This window comes from Chaetodon auriga, chromosome 14 (assembly GCF_051107435.1).
Source record: "Chaetodon auriga isolate fChaAug3 chromosome 14, fChaAug3.hap1, whole genome shotgun sequence".
Lineage (NCBI taxonomy): Eukaryota > Metazoa > Chordata > Actinopteri > Chaetodontiformes > Chaetodontidae > Chaetodon > Chaetodon auriga.
In genome coordinates, this window is record NC_135087.1 from 3,928,354 (window position 1) to 3,953,952 (window position 25,599).

The 25,599-nt window shown below is 43.5% G+C and overlaps 2 protein-coding genes across 6 annotated transcripts; one reads left to right on the forward strand and one right to left on the reverse strand.

The window, feature by feature from the left end:
• Nucleotides 1-345: 345 nt before the first annotated feature.
• Nucleotides 346-20,844, forward strand: loxl3b (lysyl oxidase-like 3b). 5 transcript variants are annotated; one of them, XM_076749486.1, is made up of 15 exons: nt 346-849; nt 3,871-4,215; nt 4,973-5,136; nt 6,836-7,053; nt 9,419-9,484; nt 11,905-12,112; nt 12,686-12,866; nt 15,328-15,482; nt 17,066-17,221; nt 17,797-17,956; nt 18,559-18,802; nt 19,018-19,133; nt 19,359-19,495; nt 19,678-19,789; nt 19,883-20,844. In XM_076749486.1, the coding sequence occupies exons 2-15, from the start codon at nt 3,879-3,881 to the stop codon at nt 19,954-19,956; spliced, it is 2,328 nt and encodes a 775-aa protein (XP_076605601.1). In that variant the 5' UTR covers nt 346-849; nt 3,871-3,878; the 3' UTR covers nt 19,957-20,844. The 5 variants fall into 5 exon arrangements, with proteins under 5 accessions (XP_076605601.1, XP_076605604.1, XP_076605603.1 ...); XM_076749489.1 differs by lacking the exon at nt 9,419-9,484 and adding an exon at nt 16,261-16,431; XM_076749485.1 differs by lacking the exon at nt 17,066-17,221 and adding an exon at nt 16,261-16,431 and having other exon boundaries at nt 348-849.
• A 1,200-nt stretch (nt 20,845-22,044) lies between these two features.
• Nucleotides 22,045-24,347, reverse strand: mrps26 (mitochondrial ribosomal protein S26). Its single transcript, XM_076748859.1, has 4 exons — nt 23,966-24,347; nt 23,682-23,828; nt 23,464-23,587; nt 22,045-23,330 (listed from the first exon to the last, which is right to left on the reverse strand). The coding sequence occupies exons 1-4, from the start codon at nt 24,184-24,186 to the stop codon at nt 23,199-23,201; spliced, it is 624 nt and encodes a 207-aa protein (XP_076604974.1). The 5' UTR covers nt 24,187-24,347; the 3' UTR covers nt 22,045-23,198.
• Nucleotides 24,348-25,599: the final 1,252 nt, after the last annotated feature.

The window sequence follows — 25,599 nt, forward strand, 5'->3', positions numbered from 1 at the left end:
TTAATGCTAAGATAACGGCTAGCTTTATGTTTAGCTAATAGAAATAGCGATGGGGACTCACGTTATCTCGTTCCAATTGGTCTTTTTGGTAGTGTGATGTTATTTCTCAAAAAGTCGAATTCCTTTAAGTTAACGAGTCATTGAAAGGGCGAACTAGCTATTTTAGGCGAGGGGCTGATAGTTGAGTTGAAGTAGATTCATATTTTGTAAGATTTTTCTGCCATCTTTTTGAGCCGTTACACTTCGTATATTTCAATGTAATACAACATAAAGATGCATTTTTAATGTAAACTCACCATTGTGTCTTATTAGGCAGTCTAACTGAACTGCAGGTCAGTGTAAACATGTTTTATTGATTTTACTGTTAAGATATTTTTACAAGAGGCTTATCTGCAGCTGTTTTTTTCCGGCTGTAAATCTGCGGACACGTCGTTCCTTGACAGGCACGTAGCCCCAGTCTGAAATAAATGAAATTCACGTTTTTTGGCGTTATGCAAGCGAAGACAGCCTGTTACAGAACCATCCATGAAAGAGTTAGTGTCTTTCCAGGGAATAAATCCAGCCCACTTCAGCCTCGCAGCCTCCTCCTCCTCCGCCTCAGTGAGGGCTGCACAGCTGGCAATTTACAGACCGTAGCGCCGTAAGGAGTAATTGGCTGCTGGGTGGACCACTGCCCCGCAAATTGGACCCGTGTTTGATGAAGATGAATTAGCACAAATACTGGAATATTAATTTAACGTTTGTCTCCGGGGGGTACAGTTTATCCACCTCTGGATCGCCAACATTTTTAAGACCCAGCTGCCCCTCTCCACTGGAACCGTTATAACCTCCTCATACTAGAAACTTAAGGTAAGGCAGATTTGTTAATAGTTTCAGTTTTTACTGACCCACATAAGCAGAAACATAGGGTTGAAAACGTGCATTTTGATGTGCTTGAACAGTGAAACTCCTTAATTTAAAAGAAGAAAGTACCAAACTACATGTAAACCTCATGTCTGCTGTGTTTCGGTTCTGCTTTAATACCTGTGAGGCAGCTTTGTCCTGTAAAGTAGCTTCATACAAACTCAAGCCCCATCTGCAGCTGTGCAACAAGATCTACTCAAGTAAAACTTCACGTCTGGGATGCTGAATACTGGAGATGAGAAAGGAATGCTGCAACAGGAAGCAGCAAAATACTTCCAAAACCAAATGTTTACTTGGAAAAATAGTTTGAGGTGTATTCACAAGAATCCCTGCTGCCAAATATCTGGTGTACGAGTTGGAGCTACAGTTATTAATGGCACTTAGTAATTTACTAATGGTTTATAGTTCATTTAGACACCCTAGAACAACATTTGGGTTACTTTTGGATGATGTTTTCTCTGGTAATCAATGTTGTATTAGTACATTCATTTAAATAAGCTGTTTGTTCATGTATGGGTTTTGATCCGGATGCTCTGCAGCTGTTTTCCAGAGGATAAGTGGTGAACGGGTTCATTGGTGGGAGTTTTCTGATTTCTCAAAGAGCTAAATAGACATGGCAGATGTCATGCAGAAACTGATAAACAGCAGCCAAAAGCAACCCAAGAGCTGTTCTTCTCAATAAGTGGTACTGTGAAATTTCTCTCTTGAGTTTGGGAAAGATTGCATCGCCGCGTTATGGTTTCCAACTGGACTCCTTTCACAAAACAGTTTGGTGGAGAAAGCCAGCAAACCCTAATTGCGCTTCCTCAGAACTTCGAGGAAATGTTTGACCACCATGTGCTTCTATTTTGAGCAGCTGTAGTTTTCTTTTTTCCTTCTATATATTTCTGTCTACATCTGAAACATATCCCTCACTGCTCATCTGTAATGTCGCCTCTTCCGTCAGTCATACACTGCCTTTGATGTGGCTCCTGCTCACGTTGACTGGTTTAGGTATAAAGTTTCACATAGTGCCTCTGAGGTCAACAACGTGTTGCAGCACGGGAGGAAAATCTTTTCTGTTACCCAAGGAACTTTCATTCGCAGTTTATCTCAGACTAGCACAACAAGGTGCAGACCTCTGATAGTGATTAGCAAACATATTCCAAGTTGTATGTGTGGTTGTGTCTGTGTGTGTTTTGGTGGGAATGTGTGCATGTTGTGTCTCACAACAAGACTTTGCGATGACCAAAGTGTTCTGTATGTTAAAGCGAAGAGCCACGCTGATCCAGAGAACTGCTGCCTGGTTGATTTGAGCCTTTCACAAGACCTGATCCATGAGCACATTGGTATGGAGTGTCCCTGCTTCAGTGAGGGACGAGAGAGGAAGAGAAACAGTTCAATGTGTGAGAAAGAGAGACTTTTGGCTTGAATTAGGGTTGATTCATAAGCGTTGGCCTTGTCAGTCAAATCAGATACTTGCCAGACTGTGCTGTGTGATGTTATGGAGCTTCCTCATAACCAAAGCCACAAAATCATCAGTTGTTATGTAAATTATAAAATAATCTTTCATAGCCTGCATAATGTATTTTGTTTATTTAGTTAATGGTCCACAGTGGTTGTCAATGGGCCAGTCTTCTTTACAGGACTATTCCAGTTTATTCAATTTGAGTCCTATTTTTGTAGTTTTGGCCATCATCTCTATCGGTTATGAAGACATACAAGTTTTGGCTGATGTCTGGAGCTGTGGTGAGTTTGCTGCAGTGAAGTTACATGAGAGGTCAGGTGATCACACAGGTTGTGAACACTTAAACCGGATCATCTAAACCAATTTATTTGGCACTAGAACTGAGAGCGAGTGCACCTGAAATATTGGTAAAAATCCCTAAACTGTGCGTATGCAATGATACGGTGAGCACAGGAGGTCAGGAGTAAGAAGTCAGTGTGTAAACTGTGCCTTTAAAATCCCCTGCTGACTAGAGCTTAGTATGAACGTGTGTGTGTGTCCATACACTGTGAAATTGGATTCAGACGACGCAGTCACTCTCAGACATGTTTTGGAACGGCCATGTTAAGGTTGTGGTTTCAGTACAAACACATCACACTACTGTATCTGTGTCTCTGGAGGAAAAGCCCCCCACTCGCTAAAAGCTAAGACGGAGCGTAGCTGTCAAGTTATCAATAGCAGGCCTATGTTAGCATGCAGTGCCTACCAGAGCTGTACAGGAAAGGTTTAAGGGAGCAGAGTGAACATTCTGTAGGGAAGAGGTGGCTTATTTTATCAAGAAATGTGCATAAATATAAACCCAGAGGAAAATGTGAATAATACTGATGTCTCCTCAATAAAAACTGAACAATAGCACATTGAAAGAAACCAGAGAGAAAGGCCATAAAAAGGATAAACATACTGTAAAAGTGTAGCTGTTAATTTCATAAATATAAATATTTATGTCAATGAGGCTGACATATCCTGAAACCTTCCCTGTTATTCTTTCCCCTGTCAGGCAGTGTCCAAATGGTTTGAATCAAAGTGCTGGAGCAGCTCTGCACTCTTACATCAATCCTACTTCCATATCCTGGCATATTTTCACCTCTTGGTTTTTAACCAATAGCTATTTACAAAATACATTATATATGTTGTGCTTCAAAACACTGCTGTGAAACCATTTCCAAAGGTCTCTACTTGCAGTGGCGCTTTCTGACACTTAAAACGTATTTTTCTGGTTAGAAAAAATGAAAGTGAAAGTGATGAAAGTGTCTTCTTACAAGACATTATGAGCTCTATTGGAATGTACAGTCGTGCTTTACTTACTAAACAGTTGTGTGCACAGAGTCTCACAAGGACAAAAATGGAAATGGGGCACCACCATTGTATGCAGGGTCACAGGTCTTTGAGTCCATTTTTTCCTCAAAATCACACCAGTCATTGTATTTGAAGACATGTCCTCAGATTTGACTTGACATTGTTTTCTTTTTCTTCACGTGCAGCTGACGTAATGGAGAAGTCAAGATGCAGGCAACAGTTAACATTCAGCCTTCTGTTTGCGTTGTGGTTTACTTGCTGTTTGGCCCAGACTACACCATCAAACACAGCCACGGCGGCACCCACGCCATCCCCGTCCCCCAAGCCCCAGACCGAACGGATAAAGGTCAAACTGACTGGATACCCACGAAAACACAACGAAGGTCGGATAGAGCTTTTCTACAAGGGAGAGTGGGGAACCATCTGCGATGACGACTTCTCAATAGCTAACGCCAACGTGCTCTGTCGCCAGCTGGGCTTCGTCTCAGCCACAGGATGGACCCACAGCGCTAAATACGGCAAGGGCCAAGGTACTGTAAGGGTGACCTCAGCGACTTTCTGTGTGTTCTGCCACATGGGCATTAGTGTTCAGAATGGTTTGGATGTACACAGACATCAGAGATTTTCTGAATTAAGTTGCCAATCACAGAACTCTGTGTCAGTAATAAAGAGTCTAAACTTTGACAGTTATTAGTGGTAATTTCCACCTATGCTGTAATGCAAGTTAAAGCAAATACTTGAACAATTTGGATTATTATAATCACATTTAAAGCCACGCTAGCAGTGTGGCTCTAAGGATGACAGTGCTGGTCTGTCAGGTATCTCAATATCTATCTCAATTGTCTGGTTCCCAGACAATGAATCCTAATGACTTTGGTGATCCCCTGACTTTCCTCTCACGCTACCAACAGGTTGACATTTGTGTTTTGGAGTGAAATGTCGTAACAGCTATGAATTGCCAAGAAATTTGGTCCATTCATGTCACCCTCTAACTAAATGATTATTGAGATAACCACCAGGTCTGAAAAAAAAGATTACATTTATTTCATTTTGTAAAAGCAGAAATTCTCAAATTTATTAGGAATGATTTTAAACATATTGAACTGCATCTGTATTTTAGGTATTTCACTGTTTATCTTCTTCAGCCTCTTGTCTAGAATAAGTGCAGCTGTGGAGAGCTTGCTGCCATTAGTTACAGGGAAATAAGTGTCACTTCCAGGCCTGCACTGATTACTTTCCGCACACCTGGTGTGATGGAGCCACACTGACAGTCTGCTGCCTGTCCAGGGAAAATCTGGCTGGACAACGTGCAGTGTAACGGGGGTGAGAAGAGCATTGAGTTCTGCAGGTCTCGCGGATGGGGCAACAGTGACTGCACTCATGATGAGGATGCCGGAGTTGTGTGCAAAGACGAGAGGATTCCTGGCTTTGTGGACTCAAACGTTATTGACGTAAGTTGCTAAACTGCATTTGAAGAGATTTTGTAATTTTGCTGCAGTAAAAATTCTGTTCAGAATTCATTAAGAAGCTGGTAAAAGACCATAAATGTTTGCATTCACGCCCTGCTGCTCCACAGCCTATAGACTGTAAGATTTAACCCACATGGAAGACATTCAACGCCTCAGTGTGACGCCACCTGTAGCTGCCACACACATGGTGCTGGTTAGCTCTGCTGCTCGATGCCATGTGTCTGAGTCTGTTAAAAGCAGCAGCCTCTCCAAGTATATGGTGTTGGGGTGATGCAGTGAGTGGAAAGCTTTCTGAGTAAACCTGGCATACCTTCCAGAACTGAGTGCAGCAAGTTCCTTTGTTATTGTGGAGTTGTGGAGAGGAGCAGGGTCGTGACCTCAGGGTCGCCGGCTCAGATGTGAAATTCTGCCGTCAGCAGCAGCTCTCACTCAGAGTTTAGTATATGGGCAGATCTTAAAGGATTAACACTCCCAAAGAAAACGGTTAAACCAGAAAGTGCAGTTTTTTAACACTGCTCAGTTCACTCATCAAATACTGTAAGTCTGTGTTTGATTAGTAAACATCGCTGTTGAAAATGCCAAATGCCATTTTCCCAGCGTTTGCGCGCTAAAAGCAGTAGCAGTCATACTGTCTGTATGAAGCTCCAAACCTCAGCTCATACTCATTATACTGAATTATGTTGTGGTGTAAACGGAGGAATATGAAACCTGTGCTGGGATCTGATCACAGTACTTGATATCAGCCAGATAATGTCTGTCCGAACCAGACAGATGAATTTCCATCTTTTGTCTGAATCATGAATACTGAACAGTAAGTAGATTTATACATAAACTCCTGATAAATGTCCTGAATGTAAATAATAGTCTGTTTAATCTCATTATTATATGTGGACAGACAGTCAGTGATACTGACTTGTCAAGCCCTGTTCTTTGTGCCCTGGAGTGAGAAGGCACTTCACTCCCACCACCTCCAGCAGAATCACTCAGAGAGTTTGTACTTCATGTACTCTCAGGTGGGAACAATGGAGTGAATGAAGCAGAGTGTTTCTAAAAAAGGCCAAGTGCGCTCAGCAAACTCTCCCTGGAAAAATAAAGATTGAAGCTCTTTCCAGCTGCTCGTCATTTTCCATTTGTCCTCTTTGATGTCCATCTGTGTCACCGGCTGGTTCGAGGTGAACAAGGTTAGACCGCGGATCAACGGAAGCAGCTTGAATGATTGGATGAGGTGTCTCTGTCACACAGAAGGATCTTATGACAAAAAGTTTCAGAAGAATAAGTCGGCTGACTGTCTGATGCGTAACTGCTCTCCCTCTTTCTGCCTGTTGCTGCGAGTCAGGCTCAGTCAGATGTAGCGTCCAGACTTCAATCTGTGACCACAGGCAGTTTTTTTTCCAAATAAACCACAGCGGAAGTGAATCATTGCAAAGCTGGCAATCAGAGAGAGTCACGTTTACCACTAATGAGCCATTAGTTAGAGGATTAGACCTAAATTACTCTCCGTCTTAGCTATGACTCAGTGTTTAGTCTGCTCCTCTCAGTCAAGAGTGTGAAAGAGTCGCGCACACGTGAGCTTGTCTGTGTGCATGAAGAGATATTAAGTAAGATATTAAAGGTTTATAAAACGATTTAAGTACAAAGGCAGTGGAATTATTTTAATTGAGAAATGCTTTTTTCCAAACAGACTCATGTCGATGAGAACAAGATAGAAGAGGTGCGACTCCGGCCGGTGGTCCCTTTGGCCAAGAAGAGGCAGCCCATCACTGAGGGCGTGGTGGAGGTGAAGCACAGAGACGGCTGGGTGCAGATCTGCGACCTGGGATGGACGATTAAAAACACACGTGTGGTCTGCGGCATGCTGGGATTCCCACATGAGAAGAAAGTCAACAGGAACTTCTACAAGTAAGTGAAATGCTCGGCGTCAACCAGCACAGAAAAGCTTGGACTTCAGGGTTCATGCTCATGTTTATCAAACCAGACTGTGAGGGTTTATAATACTGAAAAGGGCTGCACTGATTACTTTCCGCACGCCTGGTGTGATGGAGCCACACTGACAGTCTGCTGCCTGTCCAGGGAAAATCTGGCTGGACAACGTGCAGTGTAACGGGGGTGAGAAGAGCATTGAGTTCTGCAGGTCTCGCGGATGGGGCAACAGTGACTGCACTCATGATGAGGATGCCGGAGTTGTGTGCAAAGAGGCGAAGGACAAGAGAGGCAGTCTCAGCTGTTGTTAAACCACTATTCCAACAGGCAGACTCTTTCATTTCTCAGCTTTGTTTCCCAGTATCAGCAGTGGGAATTAGGCCACTTAGCAAAGTGGCTGCAGCTTTCTCATTCACTCAGGATGGGATGTTTGATGCAGCCTGTTTGACATTCCCGTGGTTTCAGTCTGTAAGCAAAGTGGCAACACTTTGACCAAACCACAGGCAGGATCTTAGTCTTTGTTCAGTAAAGAGTGGACATTATAGGAACAGCTGTTTACTGCAGACTTTCTCCTCTGTCTGCCAGAACTGCAGCTCGACAACAAAGCACAATGAGCCTCTGACTGCTCTGCTTCTTATTTCTTCCTTCAGAGGATGTTTTTGTTGTTTGTCGTCTTTGGATAAACAGAAGAACCCTTTTGTGCATGTGTGTGTGTGCGTGTGTGTGTGTGTGTGCATGTGTGTGTGTGTGTGTGTGTGTGTGTGTGTGTGTCCTGGTCGGGTCACATATTTCATGTTCTCGGTCTCTGTTCATTACTGCGGAGGAAGCTGAAGAGCGATTATTATGACTTCCTGCAGAGATGGAAAAGTATGAAGCCGTCTGTGATTTGTCCCATGTGTTTCCACATCTGCACGGCTGTTTGGCTCAGTGTGAAAATCAAAGAAATCTGCATTCAAAGTATGAAAAAAATAAGCAGCTGAAGTAATTATCAACAACAAATTTGATTACCGATTTATCTTTAATATGTTTAATCAGGCAAAAATGTCCAGCTGTGAGGATTTGATGCTTTTTTCTGGTTTGTATCATTTTAAATTGAGTATTTTTGAGTTTTGGTCTGTTGGTCAGAAAATATAAGACATTTAAAGACATTACCTTGGGTTTTCACTACTTGTTATTGGCATTTTTGACATTTTTAATTTGCCAATTATTTTCTCAGTGAATCACTTGATCTATAATGTGAAATGAAAAAGAGAAAAACAGCAAATCCTCACAATTTAGAAGCTTAGTAGCATTTTTCTTTGATAAATGTCTTCATTGATTATTCCAAATAGGTGCTGCTTTTTGTCAATTAATCATCTAATTGTTTCAGCCCTGAATATAAATAGTTAGTGTTAATTATGAAGCAGTAGATGTTGTTTACAATGAAGATGAAAATCTTAAAACACGTGAAATTCATTCAACGTGGGCATGAATTATCCAGAGGGGTAGAAATAATAAACAGTACTGGACAGTTGGACTCTTGGACTCTCCGACCTCCACTTTCTTCTCCCAGTTTGTCCTTCCAGTATGACTGCACACATTCCTGGCTGCGCTCCAGCTGAAGACGTTTCATTCATCCCCTGCAGACGGTTCACAGTCGTATGATGGGAAATGTGTGTTTTCTCTCAAATGTGTGTGAAGGCTGAGACTCAGGGGAATGGTCCGGGGTTGGGGAGGGACGTTGGTTGGTCTCATAATGCACAGACAACAATGACTGGAGTGAAGCCAGCCTGCACACAGTCAAACTGCTCTGTGTGATCAGGTCCTCCGTCCCCTTCTGTTATATTGTGTGAGCGCAGGAGGGCTGAAGATGGACAGTCATAGAGCGTCATCATAAAGGGTTTTTGAACAAACAGACATATACTGAGACTACTTACTAATAGCACATTCATTTTGTTATTGTTACCAGTTTATATTAAACCTAGACTGGTACCAGTAGCAGAAATCAAAATACCCACTGGAGCAGCACCAGCTCCAAACAGGTAGACACTGGTGTGTTGTAGCTGCTGAATGAGACTCAGATGGCCGCTGTAGTGCTCAATCCTGAATAGCTGGAATAGCTCTTTAATTGTGATGGTGTGTTGATGTTCTGAAGACTGTAACATAATATACAGGAGACTTGAGGAATGTCAAAAATGTTATTCGCCACTGACCCTCCATAGTGTGCAGCCCACATACAGAGAGTGTGTGTGTGTGTGTGTGTGTGTGTGTGTGTGTGTGTGTGTGTGCAGCCTGTGTATGAGTGTGTGCTTGCATGCAGTCTTTCTCCTGTATGTGATGGAATTTGGCTGTCTCACTGTTGCAGACGTCTGAAAAGGCGAGCGGCTGAGAGGGTCTCCAGGCCAAAGGTTAATGTTTCAGCCGGTGGAAGGTACACTGGGAAAACCCACCGTCCACCTCCGTCTGCACTCTGTTTACTGTAGTCCTGACAGTGGGTTTCCTGTTGGAGTAGACAATAACCATTTAGCTCCTGTTTCTAGCAATTCAACCACTTCCCCTCTCTCTAATATCATATCATTATGATGTGCAGCATGTGAACGGGTTGAGTATTTTTATTTCATCCTGGTAAAACTCACGGTTGCCTTGTGTTGAGGTTTAGTTTTTTTCTTCTCCTTTCTCCAGTTTTGTCTTTCTCTTTTTAGCTGACATGGCACAGATTCTAAAACACTGACCTCAACAAAGGAAATTCAATATCTATTGCGCAAATCATTTCTAGTTGGAATGGTTAATAGGTAGAATAAATGTACACATAAAGTTAATTGGGGAATTTTTTATTTGACCTCTTCATCAGTCTGTGCTGTGTCAGTGACTGGGCCTTAAGTTCTCCACAGAAAACTGGTCCTTTAGTCCTTTTTGCTCTAATGCAACAGCTGGAAATCCCATTCCCCACAGTGGCATGCTTTTCAGAGGAGGTCAGTAACTTTTCGCTCTGGGTTCTTCAGCTGAGAAGTCACAGGCCTGAGTCTCCTGAACCCACAGGACGAGAAGTGATCTGTGTCTGGTGGAATCTGCAAATAATTCACAGTGATTGTTTTAGCTTGCTCAGAGTGTCAGAGGAGCCACACTGACACTCCAGCTATGTTAAAACAATATCATAATCATTTGCAGATTGTTGGTGACTCAGGTCTGGACCAGAATAACAGAATGAGTGAGGCTGTTTTTCATACAATGAAACTACACATTCATTCTAAAACCTGTACGAAGAAGCTGAAGAACACACTAACATAGACCGTACGTGATTCGCACCATGTATCGTCATGCTTTGATTATTACACCGACCTCTATACCTGAAAGCAATGCCCTACATCAAACAAAATCAATGTGGAAACGAGAGGTTCACATTGGCAACAACCACAGTAGGACTGCACATACTAACAAACATGTTAATGATCATGTTTTATGTGTCATACACGATGTGGCCAAAGGTATATGGACACCCAGACACCACACCTGTTAGTTCTAGCTCCACTTCATCCTAAAGGTGTTGGGTGGGGTTGAGTTCAGGTGATGTAAGAAAATATGTGTCCACATACTTTTGGTCATGCAGTGTATATGAGCCTGATGAAACGTGATGAAATAACTAATGAATGTTAAATGTTAAGTGATTTCATTCTTTGTCACATTTGTGTTCGTTGTCATTTACATGCATTTAAAAAGGATGTGTCACTTTCAACGAATTTGGGACTTATGCAACTTTTGAGCACACTGGGAATCATATATTAAGTGCTGACAACTGAATTTAACGGCTGTGTTGAAGGAGGCACATCCTTTGATGTGATTAACAGCAGTTTTTAACATAATTGTCCATCGTGTAGCCTTTGTTATTAGAATATTTCGCTGTGTCACCTCGTTTTCTTCTCCTAACTGTGCAGTCTAACCCATGTTTACCTTGCAGGCCGACATCCAAAGCTAAAGCTAACTCTAAGTCTAAACAGAGCAGCCCTGGCAAAAGGTAATGTGAGGACAAACAGTTCAGTGGGTACATTCAAGCTGTCTGAAAAGACCCACACACATGCTGCTTCCACAGACAAGTGCCACATAAACTGATAAGAACATCAGGGGGATTTGCCAAAAAATGTTGGATGTTCCCAAGAGTGGAAAAAAAAAACTGTTCCTCTGAGCCACATCCATCCCCTCCAGTATGAGCACCTGCTGTCCACATGTGGCCAGTTAGAGGGAACATCCAGGCCTTTCAGGACAAAAGCCCAGAGCTTCATCCAACAAAAGACAAAGTACTAATGTAACGGATGTGCTGAATAGTCCAGTACCTTATGTACAGTTTGTGCCTGTACTGTGCAAATTATTCTGTTTGTCTTTACAAAGAGCCCACTGTAGAAAAGTTAAAGGAATACTGACACAGTTTGGAAAATGTACTTATTCATTTTTTTGCCTTAAGTTAAAAAAAGAGATTGATACCACCCTCATGTCTGTACGCTAAATATGAAGCTACAGCCAGTAGCTAGTTAGCTTAGCTTAGCATACAGACTGGAAACAGGTGGAACAATGAGCCTGGCTCTGTAAGGTATCAAAATTGGCCTACCAGTGGTTTAATAGTAAGATTGGTTTAATACAAATATGGATTAAGTTAATGAGATGTAACGTTAATTAGTGTTAATTATTGAGTTTTAGAGGCAGATTTTGTGACAAATTGGACACAGCCAGACAAGCTGTTTGTGTGTGTTCCCCCTGTGTCCACATTTAACACGTAAAAACGATAGCAAATTGTGGGATGAGGTGATGTTTCTAATGTTTCTGTCATTACAGTCCTTTGCTTGTCTCTGCTCCCCGCAGGTTGTATTTGGAGCGTCAGAAGAACTACTTCCACGTTCACTCTGTGGCGTGTACGGGCACAGAGGTCCACCTGGCAGCCTGCCCCCTGGAGTTCAACAAGCCAAACGCGACCTCGACCTGCGCCGGCGGCATGGCGGCTGTGGTCAGCTGCATGCCGGGGCCGCTCTTCATGCAGAACAGCGGCTTGAAAAAGAAACTTAAAATTTCGGTAAAGTAGTTTTTAGCTTAAGGGCTCAAAAGGTCTTTTTCCACAGCCGACATTTAGACTTCACATGTGTTACTAATAACAGTAACAATGGCTCTGTTCTAGTCCAAGAGTGCATGACGGTGTGACAGTGAGCCAGCATGAACTGAAGCACCTAAATGGCATTCAGCCATCTTTAATTTTTTTGTTTTGACCTGTGCTTTTGCTGCTGTGATGTGTCAAAATGTCCTCTGTGAAAAGAGATTTAGTGTGTGATCTGAGCACAGTGTGGATCTTTGGTCACATGATTACGCTGTGAAACGTGTTTGAACGCTCCAGATAAAGCTCAGTCCTGTAATGGTCCAATTTCTGTTTACCAACATGACAAAAACAAAGTTTTAGTGAAATGTTTGTATTTTTTTGAATGGAAACAGTCTAAATTAAGGATTTTACATTTTCTAAGCTTATGTCATTACACAGTTAGTACAACTAATTAGCCAACAGTAGACCATTTCCTGGTCAGAAAACCATTGACGCCTGCCAGGCTGCTCAGAAGACTAATTAAAATATCATTTTATTGGTCTGCTTACTGTCTAGACCAACGTGAGGCTGAAGGGAGGTGCCAGGGTGGGCGAGGGTCGCGTGGAGGTGCTGAAAAACAACGAGTGGGGAACGGTGTGTGACGATCGCTGGAACCTGCAGTCAGCCAGCGTGGTCTGCAGGGAGCTCGGCTTCGGCAGCGCCAAGGAGGCTCTCACCGGAGCCCGCATGGGACAAGGTCAGGAAACAAAGGCTGCACTCCAGTGACAAAAATGTCTCGGTTTGTGCCAACACAGACAGAGGTTGAAAGGTTTGGTAATTCTAAAGCTTGGTTACCTACGGCGTACACCCTACGCCGTCACTGAGCATTCGTAGTTCTGCGTCGAGAGAACGCGTTGCTCCGCAATTCACCGCCAAGCCGCTAGGGGGGTGCGGCTGTGTCTTTGTATGGTTTCAGGGGGCTCTTGCTGCCGCGAAGAGGAGTTGTAGAGGTGGTCGTACTTGCGTACCTCCTCGATAATTCTTTCTTCGGCTTGGTCCAGTTTTTCTTGTAGCTCTCACCACAGAAACTTTGAAAATGGCGGTGTTGTTGTGCTGCGACCATAGGGCTGCGACTGAACCGAAAATTACGTTCTGAACGGACCAATCACAGTCCTCGACGTTCACGTCACTACGCGTCGACGCGACGCGTAGTCAGGATTTTTTGGAGGTGCGCGTCAGGCTACGGCGTAGGGTCCGCGTAGGGGTCTGCGTCGACGGCGTAGGTACGGCGTCGCCGCGACGCAGAAGCCTAAACCAAGCTTAAGAAGTCTATAGCGTGACAATAATGTTGATCCCACAGTCGATTGTGTGCTTTGCATCAAATCCCTCAAACTGTCTTCAGACTGGACTTCAGCTGTCTGTCTGCAGCTTATCTGTCAGGTCATCTCTTCACCCCAAAGTCCACATTCCAACATGGATTCCTCATTTGGAGATTATTTTGATAAGTAATGGAATGTTGTGCCTGAAGAAACAAAAGAAACACAGACATGACAAATATGTTGTTAATTTCTGACCAAGTTATTACAATAATAGACAAATCTCAGTGCATCACTTCATCTATTAATTGTCTTTTTCACAAATACAAGATAACCCCTGCCCCAGCATATGTCAGGCATTTTTTACAGATGAAAACCATATGTGTTATTCGGGTCAGGCTACGGACCGTTTCGTGTGAAAATTAGGCAATTAGAAGTCCAGCTTGTGTTTGAGTCACATGGCCTCAGCTTGAGTAACAGTAAATCTTAAAGACAGATCAGCTTATTCATTTTCTCGCCTTAAGTTAAATAATTAGCTTGATACCAGTCTCATGCATGTATGCTAAATATGAAGCTAGCTAAGTCACCAGTTAGCTTAGCTTAGCTTACAGACTGGAAACGGGTGGAACAATTAGCCTGTCTCTGTTAGGTATCAAAATTTGTACATATAAAGCAATGAAAACCCCAACAAGTGAAAGTATCAGTCTTAACTGATAGAAATACAATAACAATCACATTAAAATTTAGTACCTAGACCACATAAAATAAGAGAATGTGTGATCACTCTGCACTTATCAGTAAAAATGATGATGCTTATCTATGCACACTAGAACTAAAAATCTTACAGTTTCCAGCTTGTAAATTGCGTCTTCATCAACATCTAAGTCCTAATTACCACTGTGAAACTCACATATTTCAGACTCTGTTGTATTGAACTGAGGACAAGACCAACTCTGCAATCATGAACATGAGATTTTTCCTGCCTACCGTCCATCTCATATGAGTGAAAGCAGCATTAGTGAAGAGTATGACAGCATGAGGAAGGTCACAGGAAGCGAAAGATCGCTGTGAATAATGGCAGTATGTGGAAGCATTGAGCCAGCGCTGCCATGTCGTTCAGAATAAAAGTGCCAGCTCAGTGTTACAGTATTTTTCTCAGTGTGTGTGTTCCTCATTAGTGATTCTCCTCAAGAACATGTGTGTAGTTTTTGGGTAACTACCCTGAGATTCCACTGAAGACGAAACAAGCGGCCCTTTGAAGGGCGCTTCTCAGAAACGCCGGGCGGGGACGTCTGCTCTCGTGTGTGCACATTATGATTTCCACCACAGAGGAAGTCGGTGGAGGAGCTTCATCACAAAATCTCTTTGAGGCAGCAGCATACCTGCTCTGTGCTCAGATGGATGTCAGACCACCGCTGGGCTGAATCAGGCCAAGAAACATTCCTCAACGTCACTGAAGTCGGAAACGAGCGCCGCTGAAGGAATTCCTTTCACAGAAATTTCGTAATACAATCACCTCATGGTGCTGTGACTCGAGGTGATGGAGTGAGAGTTTCGAGGGTGAATGTAAAGCAGAGTGTCGCTGACAGAGAACATGCACGCTCAGCAAACATGCCTCGGGTCAAAACGTGAGCTGCAGATTGGTTTCAGCAGGTAAATACACTGTGGATCCATCAACATGTGTCTCTGTGCGCCTTCGGATAGTTCTGTTTGTTGATAGGATGAAAAGCAAATCACCTGTGACATTTTCATGTGAATCACTGTCTGTTTTGCTCTTTCTGCACGTGACCTCTGCCTTTAAAATACCTAAATCTGGAAACAGCTGCCAGCTTGTCTGCATTCGTACTGTTAGCGAGCAGTTTTGTTTTATTGAAAGCTTTGAGCTGCTGTCTGTCTGTGCAGGAATGGGTCCGATCTACATGAACGAGGTGAAGTGCCTCGGTCAGGAGAGGTCCATCTGGAACTGCCCCTTTAAAAACATCACATCAGAGGACTGTCAGCACATGGAGGACGCCGCTGTCCGCTGCAGCGTGCCCTACATGGGCTTCGAGAACTCGGTCAGAGCTGAACCTCCTCACTAAAACACTTCATCTTGAAATTGTGCTGTTAGAATAAGTTATTTATGCTGTTATTAAGCTATTTATTGCATCAGGCAGTACAGGACATTACGTAGATTACTGAATAAGGTAACTGCATGAAATTTCTTTTTGGTTTCTTCTGCTTTGGTAAATGTAGCACAGGAGAGGACTTGAAAAATGGCTCTTTTTATGTTGTGTTTATTGTGTCATCCATCCACTTAGTTCTTTGCTGCTCTGGAAGTCTTTTTTGGTTTTCCCTAACATGTGAGATTTAGAGCTGATACTCACAAAAATCTCCCTTTTTCACTGCTGTCACAAAAATCAGTATCATCATTAATCAGTACGTCTTTTCTTAGTTTAAAGTTTCATATTCGTTTGTGCTGAATCGGTTAAAAAACTTGAAACCAGCTCAGACCTTATTGTTTGAAAAATAAGAGAAGATCATTTATTTTTGTGAAATAATATTTTTGCTGATACTTTTCTGGACAACAGTGAATTCCTTTTAACACAGAGTATATCTGGTTGTGCAGTTTGTGTCACCAGATCATACTCCTCCATGTTTCCAGTAGATACACACTGGCTGGACTAGGTGGGATAAAAACCAGTAAAAGTAAATCTTAAATGTTAACCTTCAAGATTTTAGACCATGAAGGACACCAACAGACCTTCTGACAGATAAAAATAGAGTTTTTACCCGCCCAGCTCCTGTGTATCTACGCTCTGCTTTCTGGTCTCTAACCCCTTCGGCCCCACACAGATCCGGCTCACAGGAGGACGGACCCGTTACGAGGGCCGTGTGGAGGTGCTGAGCTCAGGCCCTAATGAGACGCAGAGCTGGGGTCTGATCTGTGGAGAGACCTGGAGCACCAGGGAGGCCACGGTGGCCTGCAGGCAGCTGGGCCTGGGCTACGCTAACCAGGGCCTGCAAGTAGGTTATTAACACCCCTGAGGCCCCCTTTCTGCAGCAGAGTGGAGCTGCTTTGACCCGTTGCCTTGTAGTATTTTAGACATATGCAAATATAATATACTGTCATGAACACCCATTTTTTTCTGTACACAAAAAAAGTCTCATTCCTGTCATTTCATTATAGTAATTACATTTAGTTCTATGCATATATGTTCAAATATATTCAATATTATTAAATCTGTGCAGCACACTAATACTGTTTATCAGAACTGGTATCACATTCGGATGTATACCTGATGTACTTGAACATGCATGCATGTATTAATGACAGTATATTATAAGTTCCATATGGAGTAGACGTTCCTTTTCCTCCATGGAAGGGCAGAATACTGTTTTGGTCTTTTCAGACAAAACAGACACACATGAAGTTTCTAATCAAACTCCAAATCCACTCACCACTAAAGCCAAGTGGTGACCTCATCTGGAAACCATGTTAATGCTCTCTACGCCTAGAAGAGTCTAACCAAACTGCTGCTTTAACAACACGTTGTGCACCGAGGACTGTACATGAACAGCGCTAGTTTCAGCCCAGACAGCTCAGAGACAGAACAGGAAGTATGTCCCTTCACTGACTCCCAGCAGGGCATTTCTGCAGATCCGGATAGTGGGCGGCCGGAGCACTTATGAGGGCCGGGTGGAGGTTCAGGTTGGGTCCAAGTGGGGCACAGTGTGCAGCACAGGCTGGACCACAAGGGAAGCCATGGTGGTTTGCAGGCAGCTAGGGCTCGGCTACGCCATGCATGCCATCAATGTAAGTAGGACCAGTGGCTTAAATGAAGAGATTTGTTTCACAGTGAGACATTGAACACATCGTTTACAGGATGAACCTCTCGAGGTGCATCATGAACAAAACGTAGACAGAATGTCTGCTGTCAATACATGAACCACTGAAACTGAAGGAAAGAGCTTCATATGTACGTAATACATGAACTAATGTAAAGAGAGTGCGTTGATGGATTCTTCCTGAAAGGAGAAGTTTGAGCTTTAAATTTTGGATTTAAAATAGATGATTTTTTTTTAAAGCCTTTGCAAAAGCAAAGTAGGTAACTGGGGTCTACAGTTATTGTTCTAGTGGTGTGGAACTGAGAAGCCGTCCAGTAAGTAATATGATTGTTGAATTTGCACAAAGTTACTGTCGTGCAGTGATCGTAAACTCAGCATTACTCTGTGTCCTCAGTGAGCAGCCAATAATGAGTCATGGACATCTGTTTTTCAGAGCAGCAACATCCCCCTGAACTCTCTGCACATCATTTCCTGATCGATGCACTTTCTTTGTTTTTGCTTGCACGTTTGTCCGTTTGCTGTCGTCTTCACCCCGAATCTAAGGAAACCTGGTACTGGGACAGCAGCAACGTGACGGAGATGGTGATGAGCGGTGTGAAGTGCACGGGGAACGAGATGTCTCTGAGTCAGTGCCAACATCACAAAACCGTCAGCTGCCAGAAGTCTGCAGCGAAGTTTGCAGCAGGAGTCATCTGTTCTGAAAGTGAGCGACCACAGCAGAAACAATGAAACGTTTGAACAAAGCTCTGCGTTTACTGACAGTCAAGAGCCTAAAGAAAAGACAACAGAAAAAACGAAATCCTGCATATATTTAAGTGGGCAGTCATTATTTTGTCCGACCAAAGCTCAGTGAGAATGTGTGTGATGTAGTACAGACACACATTATAAAAACATCTTCACCAGTCTGACAACACACACAAGCTTTTAGAAGAAATGCTGAAAGTAGCCCAAACAACAAGGGAGACTGTTTCCAGGGGGACACTAAAACATGATGCACACAGCTGTAACGTGCTTGTTAACATGGTTCATAACTCATGAAGTTATTGAAGTGGGCTGTCCATAAGCGTTCATCACTTTGAGTGCCTCATGTGTGAATCCAGCTGGTTGAAACTAACATTTGATGCGACAGTCATTTTCCAGTGTAATCCCAGTTATTTAGCAGCTTTGAGATCATCTGTGCTGTATGAGGCCTTGTCGCTCGTGTTGTGGATTTAGCAGCAGTTCCACACAGACAAATTTCTCCGATCTTGATTTATTATAAGGAACATAACTCGAGCCTAATCCTGCTACTGCCCCTGTGCCCAGCGGCCTCTGACCTCGTCCTGAACGCCCCTCTGGTCCAGCAGACGGTTTACATCGAGGACCGCCCCCTGCACATGCTCTACTGCGCTGCTGAAGAGGACTGTCTGTCCAAGTCTGCGGCCAAGGCCAACTGGCCCTACGGACACCGCCGCCTGCTCCGCTTCTCCTCCCAGATCCACAACATCGGTCGGGCCGACTTCAAGCCGAAGGCTGGGCGGCACTCGTGGGTCTGGCACGCCTGCCACGGGTAACGTTGTCACTCTGTTCAGATGAGCTGTTTCATCCTACTGCCAGCAGACTGGAGTTTTAATGAAGGAGTGATCTAATTCTCAGTGGGCAGAGGTAACAGATCAGGAGTACAAGCATGCAAATCTGAAAGGAAGAGTTTAAAAAACATGAAGGAAAGAAGTTTACAATGATGTGACAGTAAGAGTTTTTGAATAAAACCTTGTGTTCATGCAGCCACTACCACAGCATGGACATTTTCACCCACTACGATCTGCTGAACGCCAACGGCACCAAAATGGCAGAGGGACACAAAGCCAGTTTCTGTCTGGAGGACACGGATTGTCAAGAGGGTGAGTGTGACGCTTCAGGTTCGACTCAAGCCTCCAGCGACTGTTTTCATTTGCGTGGAGAGACAGAAATGAAGCGTTGAGTCAATGAAAGAGAGCGACAGGTGGATTCACTGGTACATCTTAAGAAATGGAAAAGTCAGAGTCTTAGATTTCATATCATTAGGTTGTTCCACCTCATGTGTTAAATGTACTTCGTTGTATTCACTGAATCTTTCTGCCGCTCAGGTGTTTCTAAGCGGTACGAGTGCGCCAACTTTGGCGATCAGGGCATCACTGTGGGCTGCTGGGATTTGTACCGTCACGACATCGACTGCCAGTGGATCGACATCACAGACGTCAAACCTGGAAACTACATTTTTCAGGTGAGCGTGTGTGACTGTGTCGAACACAGAGCGAATCCCGTCCAGTGAAAAGCACGTATCTCCAAATTCAGTGATTTATAGTGTTTCTGATAACTGAAGTGTTCTTTATGGTTTGAGATGATTCTCCTCCTCATTCTTAATCTGGATTACCTTGATGCATCGTCACAAACGTTCGTCTGCAGGTTGTGATCAATCCAAATCACGAGGTGCCTGAGAGCGACTTCACCAACAACGCCATGAAATGCAACTGCAAGTATGACGGACATCGAATCTGGCTGCATAACTGTCACGTTGGTAAGAAGTAAAAAAACACACAGGTGTGAACGTTGATGCGGCTTCTTCTAAAACTTCTCTGCTTCACTCGCTGTGTTTTTTTAATCCCTGCAGGTGATGCGTTCAGCGAGGAGGCAGAGAGGAGGTTTGAGAAATACCCCGGACAGCTGAATAACCAGGTTTCCTAATCAACAGTCATTTTAACAGCAGCACGAGAGCCAGAGTGCAGGTTTAATGAGTAAAAACACACACAAACCTGTAGATTTCAATGGATTCCCCAACGTATCTCAGATAATGGAGTCGTGGAACAAGCTAGCAGAATGTTTGCTTCGGTAAATATGGTGTATGTCTGAGTTATTATACTTGAATATTCAAGTGTTTTCCCTCTGGAGTTTCTTTTCTCAGTCTAATGTGAGCTAATGCTATATTTTTTATCACGGAATAGGATTTTATAAAGCCAGTCATACCGTCTGTGTGACACATGTACAGCCTTCTGTTGAATGTTCTGAGTTATGAATGAGGTATTTTTTTTATAACCAGCGTTTGTTTGTACTTGGAGCAGGCTGGTTCAGAACTACCTGAGCTGTTAGCATCAACTATAGACAGGAGCAAACGCAGCTCTGTGCAGCTCTTACTGGTCTGAGTGCAGCTTCATACTGGGTATTATGGACAGACCAGACGGGCCTGCGGGTGCATCGGAGGATCATTCGCTCTGATAATGAACATGCTGCTCACGGGAAAAGGTTTCCACATCAATCCCTGTTCACTTTTCTACCATCTGAACTGGTTTTGCTTCAAGTCATAACGCGCCTGCCTCCACGGTTACAATATTTTGTGAATGTATTTATTGCTGATATCAAGGTGCTCAAGAACAACACTTGTTCATTAGCATTTTTGTACGTCTGAAGGGCTTTGGAGCCAGTTCGAAGCACCTTTAGCGTTAGTCTGTATGTATTAATGATAGTCATTTAGAGTCAGAGCATAGATGTTATTGGGCAAAGACAAAAAACTACAATTACCCTGAAGAATAGCTGTATGTATGCTGATGTAATCACACCCGCTGCACCAAATAAAAAGGAGAGGAGTAATAACTGTGCTGCATCCAAACTTATTTCAGTAGAAATGATTCACAGTGTGAAGCCACGTTCTCGAACGTCCGAGACTCTCAACCTTCATGCGTGCTGTTCAAACCGCGCCTCGTTGTCTGTCCTCTGAAACATCCAGTGCTTCACAACAAGAACACAAGATTAAAGGAAAGTCTGAAAAATGTACGTAATGTGGGGTTACAGAAATGCTTTTCCCGCTTTCCTTTAATCTCGCCATGATAACAGTCTGCGTAACCCTAGATTTCATTTGTCCTCGTCTCATGCACGTCCAGCGCTGACCTTCATCACAGCCTGTCTTTGCTTCGCAGACTCAGTCACGAGGAATCAGAACTCTCAGACTGTGATTAATGTGCCATTTGGAAAAGGATTCTGTTTCTTTCTGAAGCTGTAACAAGAGGCCTGGTTTAAATAAGAGCTGGAACTGTAAGAGATGAAGTTTGAGATGCATCGGGGTGAACAGAAGCAGACTGGGTGAATTCTTTCACCTCTGTTTCAGAAACAAAGAGATTCAGGGGCTATAAACAAATCACGAGGCCTCACTGATCTTTACAAATCAGATGCGCTGACAGTTGTGAGAACAGCTGCTAATCTGTTACCTCTAATCTCAGCCTTTGCTGCCACGGTTGAACAATCCCATTAACCTCAGTTACCAATCGCATTAACCATGTGCGCTACATTACAGCTCAGGCCACACCCTGTCAGGTTGAACGCCAACAGCAGAAATAACACGCCAGTATTATTAAGACGTCCACAACAAAACCACAACACATGTAATCCCTCATTGGCTTTTAGAACATTATCCTCCTGCTTTAACTGTACTATGAGTAGGTTTAGGACAAGATAACGTATTCAAGTGTTTGTTTTGTCCAACACAAACACTCTTCTCCAAACCCTCAGCTTAAACCAACGATATTTTTGAGGAGATTCAGGTGAAGGATTTGATATCAGCCTTAAAGGGAGGATTACTGAGGTGCATCATGTGTTGATCAACTCAGTGCTTGTGTGATGTTTTCTACACTTTGTCGATGTGACACGAACACTGTGGAGGTAAACATTTAAGTCCCTGTTCACACTAAAGCCCCTGCCTGACTTCCTCACCTCTGATCATCATCATCATCATCCTGTCAACCTGCACGCCGGCCTGACGGAAGAGGATTACGCTGGTTCAGCTGCACGTTGTCATACATGAGCCACTTTAATTCCTGTCTGCCAGTAAACCCTGACAGTGAGCAGAGCTGCACACGGCGCCTCCTGCAGGGCAGCGGCACCGAGTGCAGGAGCAAAGGATGTGAAAACTCCTCTCATGAGACAGAAATGTATACAAGCATCCATTTAGAGTCTCCACTTCTATCCCATTGTTGTTTCCAAAGCCACTGGTTCCCAACCTGAGGGGGGTCGTGCAAATTTAAAACTATGCAGCCGGCCTGTGTCTCAGAGTGTTGTCTCATTTCTGTGAAGAAAACTAATGAAACTGTCATGTTTAAAGTTTAGATTATTATTTAAGAGTTAAACTCTCTGCTTAACAGCCAGTTAAAACCACCAAAGAGCTAACAGAACAACGGCCAAGCATCAGGGAGAAGACAACAGTAAATCTGTCAAAAAAGAATCCCATTAAGTGTGTGTGATGGTTAAAAATTAAATACATAATAAAGAATTGTATTAAAAGTTTCAAAAAATATCAGGAAGACTAAACTCTGATGCAAGATTAACAGGAAATAATCTGACAACAAACTCCCACAAACCAGCTGACAGACTGTGAACGTGGTGCATTCAGGGTCCCAGAGGAAATTTCCCACTTCTCCTCAAATGGTAATCCAGCTTTACTCAGGACAGAATCTGCGTGTTGTCTGACATGTTTCTACTTTTTTATGTTAAACGCTTGAAAACACGTGTCGGCTATCGTCACCGTGGAACGTCTGCTGAGTGAAGAACGTCCTGAAGTTCATCCACCAGGATGTTTTTTAGAATCACTTTCATGTTATACCAATTAAAAAGCTAAGTCAGTGGAAACTCCAATAAACACATATTTACTTGACATACATGAGAAGACAGTGATGATGAAGAGGAGGGAATAACATATCCAGAAACAGACAGACACACGGCCTCACTCTGGAGTCCAGCTCAAACTTTCCAGATGAAGTTATCTGCTGATAATCATGTTTCTCAGTTGGACAGGTGCAATAAGCGTCTCACACTGAATGTTCTTCACTGTTCATGTTTTGTGAATCAGACTGAGGTCGGATCACAGTCCTGACCACGACAGAGTGGCGTTTGTCTGTGTTTTTTATCCTCTGCGAGGGACATGTTGGGCTCAGTCCGGTGCTTCACTGCAGCATCGTCTGTTTAACAACCCTCCCTTGTTTGTCGATGGCAAAGTTGTAATTCTTTGGATTGTCCAGAGCTTCTTCTATACGTTCATCCAAGTTCTCCAGTGTGATGAAGTTCTTTGCATCCTCCTGTAAGAGTAAAAGCCAAAGAAAGCCAGAGGTTAAATTTGGATTATCAATATTTAGGATTAGAAGCAAGGAAAAATATCAGTCTGGAGGGAGAAAACGGACAGAAGATAAACAAAGACTGAGGAAATCACACCTGCAGCTGCATAATTTCCATCTCTTTCTCTTTGAGGAGTTCCTCCTCTTCCTGTTGACGCTGAATGGCAGCTTCTACCTGCCTGCGCTCGGCCTCCTCCTTTTCTTTCTGGATCCTCTGGATCCTGAGAGACACGGAGGAGAAGGTGAGCGATCACTCTTAGGACGAAATCCAAAGTATTCTTATTCTTCGTGAGGTCATTTTGAGCTTCGTCTCACCTGAGTTTGAGCAAGCGGAGGTTCTCCTGGTTGTTCCAGGCCATGAGGGCGCTATGCTCCTCCGCCTCCTGCCTCGCCCTCTCCTCTGCCAGGGAGCCCGTCTCCTCCTCGTACTTCTTTCGAAGCACCTCCTCCTTAAACTCCAGGCTGGGACAGAGGAAATAACCTGGTGAATTCCTCATCTCAGGTGTTTAACTTCAGTCAAATCATAAACACGACTATAAACATGCCAATTGATGGTCAATTAAAATACTCTCATTAAAACACTGTGGAAGTGAACGTACCGGAGCGCCCTCATGATCAGACGGTACTCCTCGTATCTCTCCTTGAGGACGACCATCTCCACCGGGTCGACCGGGGGAGGCACTTTGATTCGCCCCTCTTTGGACTTGGCGACCGTGTCGGTGCGGGACTTTCTGCCCCGCACAGCCTCCACGAGCACGGCCCTCCTGGGTGCGAGGAGCCGGGCCGCCTGCACGCCCCTCCCGCCGATTACTTGGAACATGTCGGCGTCGAAATGTGGTAACGATGCAGATTCTTACTCGCTCAATATGACGGTTAATCACAATATTCGGGCGTGAAACCTGCGCTGTGAGTTAACATTGACACAGGAACGTTACGGCTAAAAGGCGGCGGCCATCTTGGTGTCCTCTGACCGGAGGAAGTAATTACCAAAGTAGCTAAGGTGTCGTTTTAGCTGTACCGCCATCTGTAGGTGACAGAAAGGCGTTTTGAGGCAGTCTGTGCTTCTCACGGATGCTTTTAAAGACAGTTTTCGTCGTCCACGACTGTCCTACACCAATGTAGCTGTGATTTAACGGCCCGCCAGTAAGCTAACTCAAGCGACGGACTGCTAGCGAGCTAACAAGCTAGTTAGCTAAACAAGCTAGACAGCTAAGTGAGAGATTGTCACACATTTTGCGACTAACATACACCGTATTGTGCACAGTGTCCTATTTAAAGCTCCAGTTTATGCTTCTCGTGTATTATCATGAAACGTAATAAACAATGAATTATAATATATGGAGGCTTAATGTCCTCATACTGCTGTCACAGGCCTCATTTTACTGTACGAAAGGGCGCTGAGCAGTAGGGAGATGGGAGCCCCAAATAGTAACTTATGTAAAAGAGATAAACAAGTTGGACAATTAAAGTATTTGTATTTGCAGTATGTGAGTAGATGAAATATCGTGCTTGTCATGGCAGGAAAAGTGCTGGTGGAACTAATAACCTGACCAATGATCCATGCCAGTGAGACATGATACACAATACCTGAACGCTGGACCTGCTATAACTAAATGGGATGCAGCCATTTGTGATGTTAATAATCACATCTTTTCTGCTGTAGGACATTTCAAATATTTGCCATGAAAAATGTCTATATGGCATTCAGATGGTAAACAATTCACCGATATCTGATATTTTTCCTTTATCAAGGAACTTTTCCACAGTTGTTTTTAAAGCAAAAAGAGGTGGAAGGTGTGCCATGATGGCAGAGTTTGCTCTTTAAAGTGGTTCAGTGCAAAAATGTACAATTGTTTTTGCATTTTTTTTTGTGTTTCTTCAGGGTTCAGTGGGATGTCTGGTGTCAGCCTGCTGACTGATGATCCTACTGAGGCAAGGCACCAACACATTACAGCTACAGTCAGCTTGCCAGGAACAAGGAATCATGGGAAATGGTGCAGTGCCGCTGTGTGTCGTTCCTGTGACGGTGAGAGCTGTAAGTAAGGAGAAATTTAAGGTATTTTGAAATGAAAAGATGCATGTTTTGCTTATGTTAATTCAGTATTTCAGAGGAAACTGTTTACAGTAGCCTCCAAACTCAGACAAGTCAAATATTCACCATTCTCAATCACAAATGTAATATCCCTTTAAATATGTAATCAGACATTAGTCGAGGCAGCACACAGAGAAATAA